Source organism: Narcine bancroftii, chromosome 5 (assembly GCF_036971445.1).
Source record: "Narcine bancroftii isolate sNarBan1 chromosome 5, sNarBan1.hap1, whole genome shotgun sequence".
NCBI classification, from domain to species: Eukaryota; Metazoa; Chordata; class Chondrichthyes; order Torpediniformes; family Narcinidae; genus Narcine; species Narcine bancroftii.
Window position 1 is genome coordinate 84,035,260 of NC_091473.1, and position 16,358 is coordinate 84,051,617.

General features: G+C 42.0%; 1 protein-coding gene across 3 annotated transcripts in view; it reads left to right on the forward strand.

Moving 5' to 3' along the window:
* abl2 (c-abl oncogene 2, non-receptor tyrosine kinase) overlaps positions 1 to 16,358 on the forward strand; it is a 173,435-nt gene that overhangs the window by 154,842 nt on the left and 2,235 nt on the right. For 2 of the 3 annotated variants that reach the window (XM_069938133.1, XM_069938135.1), the window contains one exon: positions 10,686 to 10,792. In XM_069938133.1, coding sequence (XP_069794234.1) covers positions 10,686 to 10,757 — 72 coding nt within the window. In that variant the 3' untranslated portion in view covers positions 10,758 to 10,792. Of the gene's footprint in view, positions 1 to 10,685; positions 11,942 to 16,358 lie in introns of those variants that run through there. The other variant, XM_069938134.1, reaches the window with a different exon arrangement.

Genomic DNA, 16,358 nt, shown 5'->3' on the forward strand with positions numbered 1-16,358 from the left:
TTATAAGTTATTTGAAATGTCTATCTTCAAAAAAAAATATGGTGATCCTATAAATGTATTTAATGTAACAAAACCTTCCCGATGCATCAGCAACCAAAATCTGACAATAAAGTACATAAGACCAGATGACCACAAACTTGGTTGAAGAGATGAGGTTTGAAAGGCATTTTAACTTAGAAGAGTTTTGCTTCCATTAGAAATTCAGGGAGATAAAAAGGCTAAACAGGAGTACTGCATTTTAGGAGGGTTGTCAGATTTAAGTTGGGGACAGACGATGGGAGGGTAATGTATGAAAACAAAGTCCGATTCTGCTTCCCCCTAAGGCAGTGTGGTTCAGCTGGTATAGACCACAAGTTATGAACATTATGTTATTGTCTGCAGGCCTCCATTGAAGACCAGCAGCAGAGTGTAGGATCTCTGGAGAAGGAAAAAAAAACCCACAATTCTTTTGAAGTCCTTTTTAATTTCTAATACATTTATTTGAATGGCTCCTGTTCCAAACTCAATAAATTCTCCTACCATGTGTAAAAGACTGACCATTTATCTATGATCTATAGATTTTGTATATCTCAATAAGATCACCACTCCCCAGCCTCCTCGAGCCTCTTATATTAAAACCACCTAGTCCTTCCGACTCTTTGGGAATCTTTTCTGGACCCTTTCCAGCTAAATTGCATCTTTCCTATAGCTGGATGATTAGAACTGCACAAAATACTCCGTGTGGTCTTTCCAACATCTTGAACAGTTGTAACATGGCACCCAACTCCTGTACTGCTTTAAATGATGAAGGCAAATATGCAAAATGCCACCTTCATCACCCAGTCTACCATTTTTGTTACTTTCAAGGAACTATGAATCTGTACCCCTCTGGTTGTCTGTTCCACAATACTTTCTAGGGCAGTGGTTCTCAACCTCCCCCCACCCCCCCTACTTACGTACCACTTAACCACAGAGCACCTACACCTTGTCTAAGTTGAATTCCATCTGCCTAATTTTTTGTTCAACTGTCCTAATTGATATAGATCTGGTTATATTCCAAGATGATCTTCTGCACTGTCTGCGAAACCACTAATTTTGATGTAATTTACAAACTTGCTAACTACGTTGACATCCGTACCAATAATTAGAATGGCAGAGAGATCCAGGACTGATCCCTGCAGTGGTCACAGGCCTCCAATTTGAAGAATAACCATCCACTATCATTCTCTTACTCTTACCATCAAGCCATTCTGTATTCAGTTAACCAATTCATCCCTAATTCCTTGCAATGACCTTCTGTAGAAGCCTACCAAAGACCTTGATAAAGTCTGTGTACAGAATGCTATTTGTAAGACACTATTTATTTCCCACACTAGCTATTCGTAATTAGTCCTTGCCTTTCCAAATGGATCCTGGACCTCAGAATCTCCAGAAACTTACCCACCATTGATGTTAGTCTCACTGGCCTGCAGTTCCCTGATGACTTTGCAACCCTTTTAATTTAAGGCACATGAGCCACCCACCAGCCTTTTCACATCTCACCCCTGCAATATCATTCTCAGCTTCCCCAATGTCCAAGGATAGCCTTCATCAGGCCTCAGAGATTCATTGATATTTATGTTTTAAGACTGTCAGTACATCCTCTTTTGTACAATGAATATTTTCCTCAACATCTATTGCTGCAATCCCCAGCCATCTTCATTACTGGGTATTCTAATTAATTGTCTTGGTTATATATTGTATAAGCCAACTGTCACTAATTAAATCCCATAACTAGGAATTATCAAAACATCATAATGTCCTTATGGGAATTGATCTGCCTCTTGCGTACAGTTTGGTTTTAATCTATCTCTGGTCCAGTTGTGTTGTGTCCTAAGGAAATAGTTTCTCATTCTGCTTGATTGAATATCTTTGGAGCAATTCTCCTTAATGTAAACAGCCTTTACAAATTAAAATTAAGGGGTATGTTAAATCGATAGGAAAATAAAGTAAAATTCTAATACAATACTTGTACAAGGTAACAAAGTCCATAATTTGTGGAGAAGCATTATTTTCCTTTTGCTCCATTGATTTCAGACTTTTTTCTTTAAAACCTTTGAAGGTGCTGAGGTTTGGCAAATGAGCATTCGTGCAGACAATGTTAGTTGTTTTGGCACATGTCCTACTGTCTCCTGTAATCTTCCATTACAAACTATGCAAGGGAAAACATCCAAATCTGGACTTTGATGAATGGTTAACTTTGTGAAACTCTTTGGATTTCTGAAATCGCTTTCAAAATAATTGATAGGTGTTGAATATGGTTAATTATAGCCCTGTTTTATTTAGTTTGTGGTTAAATTACAGAAATATGGAATACAACAACCAATTTTGGGGAGATTTTCATCAGCATAAACTGCAGGGCGGCTCCGAGTTTATGGCACTGTCAGGGGACCTCCTTGTCTCATGGTTTGAACTGAGTGCACGCCTCAGGCAACGTGATGACATCACCACCCACGCGGGGGCAGAGCTCACGCTGCCCTTAAAGGGGCATGCGGGGGTTTTGAAATAAACTGTCAATGAAACCCCCAACGTGGTGGTTGAGAATCTCTTTCCTTGTAGCTGCCGCTACATTGGTGACCCCCGATGAGTCCAGATGTTTTTCTGGCCTCTCACTATGGATCCCTCAGAGATCAATGCAGTTGCGGTGAAACTGACCCCTTCTGGACACATCACCCACGAATGTGGTTCGGGCAAGTGAAAGCGCAGTTCACCTCAGAAACATTTAACCAGATGCTACAATGTTTTATTGTGTCACGAGCGTACTCAATGAAGAGACTGTGGCCAGGGTGGACAACCTCATCCACAACCCACTGGAGGTTGGTAAATATCTCGCCCTCAAGGACCTCATCCTCAGAACCTTCGGCCTCTCCCAGCAACAGCACACCTCCAGGCTCCTACACCTGGATGGGTTGGGAGACAGAACCCCATGTACCCTGATGGACGAGATGCTGGGATTAGCAGAGGACCACAAACCGTGTTTTCTGTTCCAGCAAATCTTCCTCAAGCAGATGCCCAAGGACATACAGCTCCTGCTGGTGGTCGAAGACTTCTCCAACCCACAGCGAGTTGTGGCCCGCGCAGATGTCCTCTGGTGGACCAAGTGGGAGAACAAGGTTGCCCTCAGCCAGGTCACCTGCCCAGGACCCAGTCAGACACAAACGCCCCCCAAGCACAAGCCGGAGGAGCACCACCCCACCTGGTGTTTCTATCATCAGCGCTCTGGGCCTTAAGCCTGCAAGTGCAGGCAGCCCTGTACCTTTCAGGGAAATAACTCAGCCAGCCGCTGCCAATGGCTGTGGTGGCTGGCCATGTGAACAGCCTTCTGCACGTGACTGACAAGTCCACTGGCCGACGGTTCCTAGTAGATACTGGAGTGGAGCTGAACGTGCTCCTCCCAACAGCACTCGAGACCAGCACCTGAGCACAGGGCCCTACCCTGTGGGCAGCCAACGGATCTGCCATCAGGACCTTCGGAACTTGCAGAGCGCAGATCCAGATCAGAAAGGACAGGTTCCACTGGAAGTTCGTGCTGGCCTCAGTGGGCAGGGTACTGTTGGGGGTCAACAGCCTGTTAGTGGATGTCAAGGGCAACCAGTTAGTTAACGCCCACACCTTTCAATCCGTCTGCCTGGATGCCACAGATGTGAGCAACCCAGGGATAGCCACCATCAGTGCCCCCAAGGACAAATACACAAGTATCCTCGATGAGTTTCCCTCCATCCTGCAGCCGCAGTTCACCGCCGCCATGCCTCAACATGGAGTCACATTACAACCCAGGGCCCCCTGCTTCATGCCAAAGCCAGGCGATTACCGCCAGAAAAGCTGCAACTGGCCAAAGAAAAATTTTCCAGATTGCAGAAACTGGGAATCATCCATAGATCTGACAGCCCCTGGGCCTCCCCCCCCCCCCCACAAGGTCCCCAAGACTTCAGGGGATTGGCACCCTTGCAGGGACTACCATCTCCATAACGACACAACCACATCAGACCGATATCCCATCCCACATATTCAGGACTTCTTGGCGAACTTTCACGGCACCCAAGAGTTCTCAAAAGTCAACCTGGTGCAGGGCTACCATCAAATCCTGGTCCACCCTGAAGACATCGGCAAGACCGTAATTGTCACCCCGTTTGGCCTTTTCAAGTTCTTGCAGATGCCCTTCGAGTTGAAGAATGCGTCCCAAACTTTCCAGCGCCTGATGGGCGCGGTGGGCAGAGACTGACACCTTAAGTCGCCCTCATGGCTCACCTCACCAGCTCTGATTGGGCAGATGAGTTGCCCTGGGTTCTGCTTGGCATCAGGACAGCCCCAAAGGAGGATCTGCAGGTATCATCTGTGGAGTTGATTTACGGCCATTGTCGCTACCCGGTGAGTTTTTCGGCCCAGACATGGACTTGGCAGCCGACAATCCGAACTTATTGGCAGACCTTCAGTGTAAGTTTGCTTCACTAGCCCCCCCCCCCCCCCACCTCTGTCCCTTCACGGTGGCCGACCGTCCCGCCTGCCCAAGGAACTGGATGCAGCCAAGTACGTTTTTGTCCGGCGAGGTTTGTACACCGCACCACTGTAGCGCCCTTATGAAGGCCCCTACAGAGTCCTGCAGTGATCGGGCAAGTCTTTCACTTTAGACATTGGAGGCAAAGGAGAACTATTCACGATTGACACCTCAAGGCGGCGCACCTGGACCTCAGTCAGCCAGTTCAGACGGCCCAACCGAAGCACCGAGACCGGCTGCCCAAGTGGCGAAACACGTGAGCCAGTTCTGGGGGGTTGTGTGGCGGTACACATACTCGTAGCGAACCGGCTGGTGGGGCAGCTGCGAGTACATGGCGTCATCGGGGGACCTCCTCGCCTCATGGTTTGAATGGAGTGCGCGCCTCAGGCAGTGTGATGACATCACTGCCCACGCAGGGGCGGAGCTCATTCTATCCTTAATGGGGTGTGTGCGGGTTTTGAATGAAACTGTTGTTGAAATCCCCAACCTGGTGGTTGAGAGTTTCTTTCCTTGTAGCTGCTGCTCCAAGCTTCTTATTATATTAATTGTAGTTAAATATAACTAAGGATTATATGTCTGAAAGCCAAAATGTGATGATTCCCTTAGGGACATAAAACGGGAACTAACAAAGAATTCATGGTGCCACTAAATGAGGAAGTGTTTTTTGTGTGTAAAATGTTCGTCATGTAAACTGGGAAACACAACAATGAAACACAAATGGCAGTTTTGTTTTGAGGAGATTGTGTATAGTATAATTGACAATCTAATACAACTCTGAAAATGGCTAACCTCTTGCAGTTTGTTTGTTCTCAAAGCTGGAATTTTCCTGGCTAAATTTGTGCCTATTGTGTAAATTTCAACACTGGAAGAAAATCTCATTTCATGCATTGTTGCAACTAAAGATGCTTCAAAAGAACACATGATTCTGTTGAAGCGCAGTCTGCTTGGTTTTTAATACAGGAGAGGATAGAGGTACTGAACTTTATGAAATTTGGTAGTGACAAGTCAGCAAGGGGAAAATTGACAAAGTGATGGCGAATTGGAATGTGTGGAGGTGGAAGAAACCACCTTTGGAAATTTGGTTGAGTTGCAAAAAAATTTTTTTTAATGGAGAAGTATGGGCATGCTTTAGGAGTAGGGACCAGTGATTTCAATTATCTTGATGTTTGTCTGCATTTACTTAGAAAACATAGGCTTTAGAATATTTTCTTCATAGGGAAAATCAAAGGAAAAAGGGAACCCCAGTGGAAGATGTACCAGACAGAACCGCATAAAAGGTCTAACACTAATGGGCAATGGAGGCAGTTAACTATTAAATACTGCAGAAAGTTTGGGTTGGTGTGGAGGGGAAGCAGGATCAATACTGCAGATGCAACATGCAAATTATTGTAAGGCACAGATAATAATTAAATGAGGCTAAAATTCTTCACATTATCTGATTTGTAATTTTAAAATTTTCTGTCCACCATTTAGCCAAGTTTGTCCTTTAATGAAAAGATATTTGAATTGCTGTGTCTTGCTGGAAACATGCAACAACAACAACTCTTTTTGGATTGACCACGTGATGGAGTTGGTAGGCAGAATAAACATCCCAGGGGATTCTGAGATATGAAGAATAAAGGGATGGCTATGGAGGTAATTGTAGTCCCATTAAACATCAATAGGAGATGGGGCAAGATTTTAAATTAACATTTCTGTCTAAACTATGAAGAAGATTAAGCAAGCCAAAGAATTGAAGAAAGCAAATGACCAAGTATTGAACCAAAAGATTGTACCAGGCAGGTGTTGGCAGCCTATAAGCAAATTGAAGCGGACAAATCACCAGGGTCGGAAGTGCATCTTGGCAGCTTGTGGGAAGCTAAGGAAGAAATTGCTGAGATAGGGATAAGGAGAAAGTATGGCTTGGTGAGTGGCAGATATTGTCTCAAGATTTTTTTTGTTGCTTTTGAAGAGGTAAATAGGAAGGACATCAATAAATTGAAAGGGGTACAGAGGGGATGCACTAGGATGTTGCCAGGACTAGAGGGCTCAAGTTATAGAGAGAAGTTAGATAGACTGGGACTTTATTCCTGCGAGCATAGGAGGCTTAGGGGTGATCATTTAGTGGTTTCTAAAATCATAAGGAACGTGGATGAAATTAAATGCTCACAGTAATTTACTTTGGATATGACACCAGCAACCCGGGTTTGAATTTGGCACTGACTGTAATGTGGTTCCACGTTCTCCCCTGACTGGTGTAGTTTTCCCATGGATGCGCAGATTCCTCCTGCCTTCCAAAAATCAGATGGGGTTGGTTGGTTAATTGGGTGGCACAGGTTTTCAATTTTCATTGAATATATAACTTGAGAGCACAGGTTTAATGTGAGAGACGAAGGGTTTAAGAAGGATAAGAGAATGGTTTGTATCGGGAATGAACTGCCAGAGGAAGCTATACCAGTGGGTACAATTTAGAAGACGTGGACCAAATGCAGAAAAATGGGACTAACCTTGAATGCCACCATGGACAGGTTGGGTTGAAAGGCTATATGACTCTGACAAAATATTTTGTCTTCCACCAGGATTTCTGAATTTAAGTTATTATAATTGTTAATTTCTATTGCCTTTTCTACCAAGTGAGAGCATCATCATCATCAATTTCATGGGTAAGGTTTGTTGTTCTACAATTAGCAACAAAAAAGCGAGGGGGGAAATGCTCATTTGTATGTCACATGTCAGAATAACATTCAAACTCACCTCTATTTTGAGGAGTTGAGTGACAGGCAATGTTTGGAATAAATGGCTAGAAAACAGCTGGACTTGTGCAGAGAAACATCATACTGGACAAGTTCCATCAATGGTATAATTCTTCTGTCTGACATTTTCACTAACTACAAAACTCCATTTTCCATATCAACAGATCTTGCACCCAATAACTGGGAAAATTAGCTACCTTGGAATTCTAACCTTATCAGTTCAACTGTTTCATTGCTTGGTTCTCTCCATGGTCTGTAGGCCATCCTTTGGATGTGGCTTTCTCTTGCTCAATATACATTGTTCTGTTATAGATTTTTGCTGTATTCAGATATTCAGGTCTTTAATGTAGTATCATGGAATTTGAATGGCCTGAACTATCAAATTAAACGGAAATAATGATTTTTAAATGTGTTTAAAAGGCTTCAGGCTAACATTATATTTGCACAGGAGACGCATATTCTAAGGGAAGATAGTCAACTTTTTTAAAATTTTGGAAGGGCCAACAACTTTATTTTTCATCATAAGCCAAAATTAAAGGAGTTTTGATCTTTATCAATTCTTTCACTCCATTTATACATTTTGATACTGTTCCAGATTTTAATGGCCAATTTTTAATTATAACTGGTTCCTTATGTAACAAGGTTGTGTTGGTGAATATTTATGCTCCTAACATTGACGATCCAGAATTTATTAAATGTGTGTTTTCATTAGTGCCAAATTTGAATGAATATATATTGCTTATAGGGAGATACTTTAATTATTGTCTCAATCCTTTGATTGATGAATCCCAAATAAATTGGCTACATTTATTAACTCTTTTTTGTTTGACTTCGGGCTTCTTGGATACTTGGAGGTTTTTACATTTTGACAATAAAGATTTTTCTTTTTTCTCATGTTCACCATAAATATTCAAGGACAGATTACTTCTTTATTGATACACAGCTAGCACTGTCCATTACTGCTTGTGATTATGAAGCAATTGTAATATCTGACCATGCACCATTGAAGCTTTCAATTAAACTGACTGATGTAGCTTCCAGTGTCAGGCCATGGCAGTTTAATTCTACTTTGTTACAGGATGAAAAGTTCATTAACTTTATTATAGATAGCTTTTTTAAAAATGAACTCTACTGAAGGAATGTCTAGCTTGATAATATGGGATACTTTGAAGGTTTATCTTCGAGATTAAATCATTTCATATTCAGCAGGCTGAGAGAACAAACAAATGAGGAAAGAACGTTGTTAGGTAATAAGATTTTAAAAAGTGATAGATTATACTCAGTGGCTCCTAATTCTGACCTTTATTAGGAGAGAGGAACTCCAAATAGAGCATGATCTGCTTTTAACTTACCTGATTGAAAGCTATCTTCTTAAATTCAAAAGGCAGTTTTACATACATGGGGAGAAATCTGGTAAGCTATTGGCTAGTCAATTAAAAGCTGATTTTTGGTTTAAGGACAAATTGCAAAGATTCATAAACAAGATGGGAACCTGACTATTGATCATGATGAAATAAATAAGGGGTTCCATGAATTTTATTCCAATTTATACAAATCTTATTTTCCAGATAATTCAAGTTCAATGGATAATTTCCTGGGACGATTGAACTGTCTCATAATGATTATGTATCTTTAGAAGAACCTATCTCTGAGGAAGAGATTTTTAAAGCTATTTCTTCTCTTTAGTCGAGCAAGGCATCTGGTGTAGATTGGTACATGATTATGTTTTTTTAAAATCACTTTCTAGCCTACTTGCTCCTTGGTTATGTAAAGTGATTAAGGATTCCATTTCTTTGGGAACTTTGTCTCAGACTTTTTAAACGAGGCATCAATTTCTTTAATTTGTATAAAGACTCTACTGATTGTGCTTCACTATTAAATGTTAATTCTAAAATTTTAGTTAGCAGCTTGGAAAATCTTCCTTGTATTATTTCTAATGATCAGACCAGTTTTATTAAAAATCATTATTTACATTCAAATCTTCACAGATTAATGAATGTATGTTCCCCCAGCTAAGATTATGGAATGTGTTGACATGGTGGAATGGCCTTATTTGTTTGAGGTTTTAGAGAAATTTAATTGGCCTTGGTTTTATTTCTTGGATTAAAATGATCTATCACGTTCCTTCTACGTCGGTTGTTACTAACAATCAAAGGTCCTCCCTGTTTAGAACCCTTTGGAACCCTTAGCAATTGCGTGTCATGATTCTAATAATATTAGGGGAATTACTAGGGGAGATAGTAAAGTATCTTTATATGTGGATGATTTGTTGCTATGTTTCAGACCCTGAGAAATCTATTCCTTCTATGTTATCTTTGCTGTCACAATTTAGTTTTTCTTCTGGCTATAAATTAAATCTTCACAAGAGTGAATTACTTGTCTGAATATTCAGGTACCCATTTGTGAGCATATACCATTTAAGGTTGTTAGGGATCATGTTATCTAGGTGTTAAAATTCCTAAAAAACAATTAATAAAAAATTAAATATTTATATATTTTTTTCCTTTGATTGATCATGTGAAACAATCCCTTTTTATATGGTCCCCATTTTCATTAGTATTAATGCAATCAAGATATGATTTTACCTAAATTTTTGTATTTATTTCAACCCATTCCAATTTTTATCCAGAAATCATATTTTGATATTATTGATTCATATATTTGGCAGAATAAAAATGCTAGGCTAAATAAAGCTCAATTACAGAAATTGAAGAAGGATGGAGACTTGGTATTACTTAACCTTAGATTTTACTATTGGGCAATTAATATTCAATATATCATATTCTTGGATATATTACTCCGATAAACTTGAACATCCACCATGGGTAGATCTGGAACTGAAATTGGTTGAAAATTTTTTTATAGTTTCCATATTGGGAGCTGTCCTTCCTTTTGCATTTACCAAGGTTAGTAAATTTATAACTAATCCTATATCCAAGCACACATTACAGATATAGTTTCAGTTCCAGAGGTTTTTTTGATTTAAAAATGTTTACTTTATCTGTTTTTATTTTATCTAACTTGTTTTCAGCCATCTGTGAATGACTGAGCTTTTTCTTTTTGAAAGGTTAAGAGTCATACGTTTTCAGGATTTGTTCATGGAAGGTTATCTTATCTTACCAAGCCCAATAGCCTGAATTTGCTTAAGATTGTCTGATCTCAGAAGCTAAGCAGGCTCAGGCCTGGTCAGTACTTGGAGGAGAGCTGTCTAGGAACACCAGGTGGTGTACATTTCTGTGAAGGACACTGGACAAAGTGGTGACCTTCTGCCTTATGGTAGACAAATGTTAAAACATTTCATATATTTTACACTTTAAGTGTAGAATTACATGTTGATTATGTCCTTTGAACAACTTTCAAACAAATATGGTCTACCTCATTCAAATTTGTTTAGATATTTCCAAATTAGACATTTTTTGAATGTTACATACTTGGTTCAGGGTGTGAGTCGGAGGAGGCGACGACTGGAGTTCGGGCGACTATCTGGAGGAGGAGGAGCTTGGAGAGAGTGAGGGGGTTAATTGGCCAAGGGGCCAATAAAAGGAGGGTAAGTATAAGGGAGCAACCAATTGAGTGAGTGGCACAGTGAAGGAGTGGGTCTTTGAGGCTTTGGCGAACAGAGGCTGAGGACGAGCATGCTGGATGAAAGGTAAGACATTCACAGTTAATTTAATATATATCTATTTTTTACTTTGTAAGGTGTGAGGAGAAGGAGGAAGGATGAGTGTGAGAGCAGTTTTCTGCTCTCTGTCACATGTGGGAAGTCATGGAGTATTCACGTCTCCCAGACGTCCATGTGTGCACAAAGTGGGCTGAGCTGCAGCATCTAAGGGACTGAGTCAAGGAACTTGAGCTGCAGCTCGATGACCTCTCTCTGGTTAGGGAGAGTGAGGCCACCACGGACAAGGAGTGTGGCCTGAAGGACTGCGTCAAGGAACTTGAGCTGCAGCTCGATGACCTCTCTCTGGTTAGGGAGAGTGAGGCCATCACGGACAAGGAGTGAGGCCATCACGGACAAGGAGTGTGGCCTGAAGGACCGGGTCAAGGAACTTGAGCTGCAGCTCGATGACCTCACTCTGGTTAGGGAGAATGAGGCTATCGTAGACAAGAGCTACAGGCAGGTGATCGCACAGGGGCCACGGGAGGAGGAGGAAAGGGAGGGGTCAGGTTAATGTGCAAACACTCAAGTCTGTAATCTTCAGAAATCGGTACTCCACCTTGAGTACTGAGGAGGGGGATAGTCAGACTATGGTGGGCAGAGGTGTGGTGTCAACCTCTGTGACCCAGAAAGGTAGGGGTAAAAGGAAAAGGGCAATAGTTATAGGGGATTCAATGGTTAGGAGGACAGACATAGAGGTTTTTGTGGACGCAATAAGGAAAACCGGATGGTGGTTTGCCTCCCTGGTGCCAGGGTCCAGGATGTGACTATGCATGTTCACAACATCCTAAAAGGGGAGGGTGAGGAGCCTGAGGTTGTGGTACATGTTGGTACCAATGATGTTGGAAGGAAGGAGTCCTGCAGAATGAGTATAAGGAGTTGAGTAGCGAGCTTAAAAGGAGGACCACTAAGGGGGTAATCTCTGGATTGCTTCCTGTGTCACGTGACAGTGAGGGCAGAAATAGAATTAGGTGGAGGTTAAACACGTGGCTAAAGGGGTGGAGTAAGAGACAGGGTTTCACTGGGACCTTTTTTAGGGAAGATGGGACCTATACTGTAATGATGGGTACATCTTAATCCCAGAGGGACCAGTCTCCTGGCGGGGGCATTTGCTAGGGCTATCGGGGGGGTGGGGTTTAAACTAGTATGGTTGGGGACAGGGTTTCAAGTTAGACAGGACAGCAGGTTGAAGGTTAGTAGGCTAAGGAAAGAGACGTTTGAATAATTTGAGGGAGGAAAAGCAGGAAGTAGTAAAAAGATTTTGTAGTGAGAATGGAAGAGAGGAGGATATGGAGAATGTAGGATGTAGGAGATCCCTGAGATGTATTTATTTTAATGCGAGGAGCGTAGTAAGGAAGCTGGATGAGCTAAAGGTGTGGATTGACATGTGGCATTATATGTTATGGCCATTAGTGAGATGTGGTTGAAGGAAGCTTGTGAATAGCAGTTGAATGTTCCAGGATTTCGCTGCTTTAGATGTGACAGAGTTGATGGATTAAGAGGGGGAGGTGTGGCATTACTTGTCAGGGAGGATATTACAGCAGTGCTGAGGCAATGTAGACTGGAGGGCTTGTCAAGGGAGGCAGTGTGGGTAGAACTGAAAAATAAGAAGGGTGAGGTTACTATTATGGGGCTATATTTATAGGCCTCCAAATGGGGAAAGGGAACTAGAAGAGCAAATGTGCAAGGAAATAGGTGAGATGTGCAGGAGAAATAGGGTGGTGTTGGTTGGGGATTTCAATTTTCCATACATAGATTGGGAAACGCAGTCAGTAAAAGGGGAGGATGGCTTAGTATTTATGTATTGTGTTCAGGATTGCTTTTTGCAGCAATATGTTGAGACGCCAACTAGAGGGGGAGCGGTATTAGATCTGGGAATGCAATAGGGCAGGTGATGGAGGTAAAAGTTCGGAGTGAACTTCGGATCCAGTGATCATGGGTCCATTTGTTTTAGCTTAATGATGGAAAGGAATAGGTCGGGTCCGAGGTTGAAGGTCTTCGAGTGGGCAAAGGCCAGATTTGGAGAAATGAGAAGGGATTTGCAGAAGGTTGTGTGGACTGATCATTTTGCCGGGAAAGATGTAGAGGAAATTTGGGGGGCATTTAGGGTTGAGATTTTGAGACTACAGGATCTTTATGTTCCAGTCAGGCCAAAGGGGAAGACTAAAGGTTCAAGGGAGCCATGGTTTTCTGGTGAAATTAAGAAGTTGGTTCGGGACGAGAGGGAGGCCTATATCAAATATAAAAAACAAGGGATTGAGGAGATGTATGGTCATTACTTAGATTGCAGGAAGAACCTTAAGAGGGAAATTAGAAAGGCAAAAAGGTATGAGGAGTCCAGAGCTAATAAGGCGAAGGTGAATCCTAAGGGTTTTTACACATATGTGAATAGTAAAAGGAGGGTTGACGATAGAATAGGTCCACTGGATGATGGGACCGGTGAACTATGTCAGGAACTGTATGAGATGGGAGAAATATTGAACAATTCTTTCTCGTCCGTATTCACGAGATAAGAGAGGCAAAGGGCTTAGTTATGGAAAGGATAGGGATTAGTAAAGCGAGAGTTTTGGAGCATCTAGGGTCAATTAAAGTGGATAAGTCTCCTAGTCCTGATGGGATTTTTCCCAGGACCTTAAGGGAGGTCAGGGAACAAATAGTGGGGGCACTGACAGTGATTTTTCAAAGATCACTGGAGGAGGGGGAGGTACCACAGGATTGGAGGGTTGCAATCTTCGAGTTCCCTTTCCCCATTTGGAGGCAGTAGGTGTAGGCCAAGTAATTATCGACCAATAAGTGACTTCGGTGGTGGGGAAGGTGATGGAGGGTATTCTTCGAGATAGAATACACGCATATCTGGATAGGCAGGTATTGATTAGGGGCACCCAGCATAGGCTTGTGAAAGGAAAGTCATGTTTGACAAACCTTGACAAAAAAGGTGGATGTGATCTATTTGGATTTTAGTAAGGCTTTTGATAAGGTTCCATATGGAAGGTTAATAAGAAAGGTTTCGTCACTAGAAATTAGTAGAGAGATTGTGAACTGGGTTCAGAGGTGGCTGGGAGATAGCCAGCAGAGAGTCATAGTGGACAACTGTATGTCAGGTTGGAAGCCTGTGACAAGCGGGGTGCCTCAAGGATCGGTGCTGGGTCCCTTCTTGTTTATTATTTTTATTAATGATTTAGAGGAGGGTGTCGTTAACTGGGTAAGCAAATATGTGGATGATACGAAAATAGGGGGAGTAGTGGATAGTGAGGTAGATTTTCTTTAGAAGGATTTGGTTTGTTTGGAAGAGTGGGCTGAAAGATGGCAGATGGAGTTCAATGTAGACAAATGTGAGGTGTTGCATTTCGGTAAAAATAACCAGAATAGGACATATACAGTTCAGGGGAGGGCATTGAGGCACACAGAGGAGCAAAGGAACCTGGGGGGTTATGGTACAGAGTTCACTGAAGGTGGATTCCCATGTAGACAGGGTGGTTAAGAAGGCATAATGGTATGCTGGCCTTCATAAATCATAGTATAGAGTATAGGAGCTGGGAGGTGATGCTGCAGCTGTTTAAGGCATTGGTGAGGCCAGGTTTGGAGTACTGTGCTCAGTTCTGGTCTCCAAATTATAGAAAGGATATAGATAAGGTGGAGAGGGTGCTGAGACGGTTTACAAGGATGTTGCCTGGCTTACAGCATCTGGATTAGTGGGACTTTATTCATTGGAACGTAGACAACTGAGAGGGGACTTGATAGAGGTATTTAAAATTATGAAAGGAATAGATAGACTAGACATAAACAGACTCTTTCCTCTGAGGGCAGGGGAGGTTGGAACAAGAGGCCATGAGTTAAGGATAAGGGGCAACACTTTAGGAGAAATATTAGAGGTGGCTTTTTCACTCAGCGAGTGGTGGAAGAATGGAAATGAACTTCCAAATGAGATAGTTGCATCAGGGTCCCTTCTGTCATTTAAGAGAAGGTTGGATTTGTACATGGAGGTGAGAGGGTTGGAAGGTTATTGGCGGAAAGCGGGAGGTTTGAGCTAGTGGAGTTGTTCTAGTGAACCGGTGCAGACTCGAAAGGCCGACATGGCATGTTTCCGCTCCGTAAATGGTTATATAGTTACATCTGTTGGTTAATGCTTTTTTTTTTGTTTGAACCTCTCTCAGAAGGGATCAATAACAATCATATATATATCTATTCTCTATATATAAAAATTGCAACCAGTCTTGACTGACAAATTTAAAAGGGGATGGGAGCAGGAGCGCCAAAAGTATTTTCCTGCAGAGATGTGGGAAAAGATTCTTAAAACTATTTAAAACATCATCAATGTGTGCTCGACACTCTTTCAATTTAAGGTAGTATATAGGGTATATAGGGTGCTTGTCTAAGGACAAGCTTGCCCATATTTTTCATATTTTTAATCCAATCTGTGATAGGTGTAATTCACAAGTGGCTTCATTAACCCATATGTTTTGGTCTTGTTCGGTTGTGGAAAGCTATCTTTGTTGTTCGTTATATACATTAATGATCTAGATGATGGGGTGATGAATTGGATTAGTAAATATGCAGACGATACTAAGATAGGTGGAATAGTGGATAATGAAGAAGGTTTTCAAGGATTGCAGAGGGATTTGGGCTGCTTAGAAAAGTGGGCTGAAAAATGGCAGATGGAATTTAATGCTGATAAGTGTGAGGTGCTTCATTTTGGTAAGAAGAATCAGAATAGGACATACGTGGTAAATGGGAGAGCATTGATGAATACAGAAGAGCAGAAAGATTTAGGAGTAACGGTACATCGTTCCCTGAAGGTAGAAACTCACGTGAATAGGGTGGTGAAGAAGGCTTTTAGTATGCTGGCCTTTATCAATCATTGCATGGAATATAGGAGTTGGGAGGTGATGTTGAGATTGTATAAGACGTTGGTGCGGCCTAATTTGGAGTTCTGTGTGCAGTTCTGGTCGCTTAATTATAGGAAGGATATAAACAGAGTGGAGAGAGTGCAGAGAAGGTTTACCAGAATGTTACCTGGGTTTAAGCATCTAGAGTATAGGGAGAGATTGGACAGATTAGGTCTTTATTCTTTGGAGCGTAGAAGGTTGAGAGGGGATTTGATAGAAGTATTTAAGATTATGAAAGGGATAGACAGAGTGGATGTGGATAGACTATTTCTGTTAAGAGGAGGAAAGATTAAAACAAGAGGACATGAGTTAAGAATTAAGGGGCAGAGGTTTAGAGGTAACATGAGGAGGAACTTCTTTACTCAGAGAGTGGTAGCCGTGTGGAATGAGCTTCCGGGAGAAATAGTGGCGGCGGAGTCAATTGTATTATTTAAGAAAAGGTTGGACAGGTATATGGATGAGAAGAATTTGGAGGGTTATGGGCATTGTGCAGGGAGGTGGGACTAGAGAGGGGTGTTTGGTTCGGTGCGGACTAGAAGGGCCTAATGGCCTGTTTCTGTGCTGTAAAT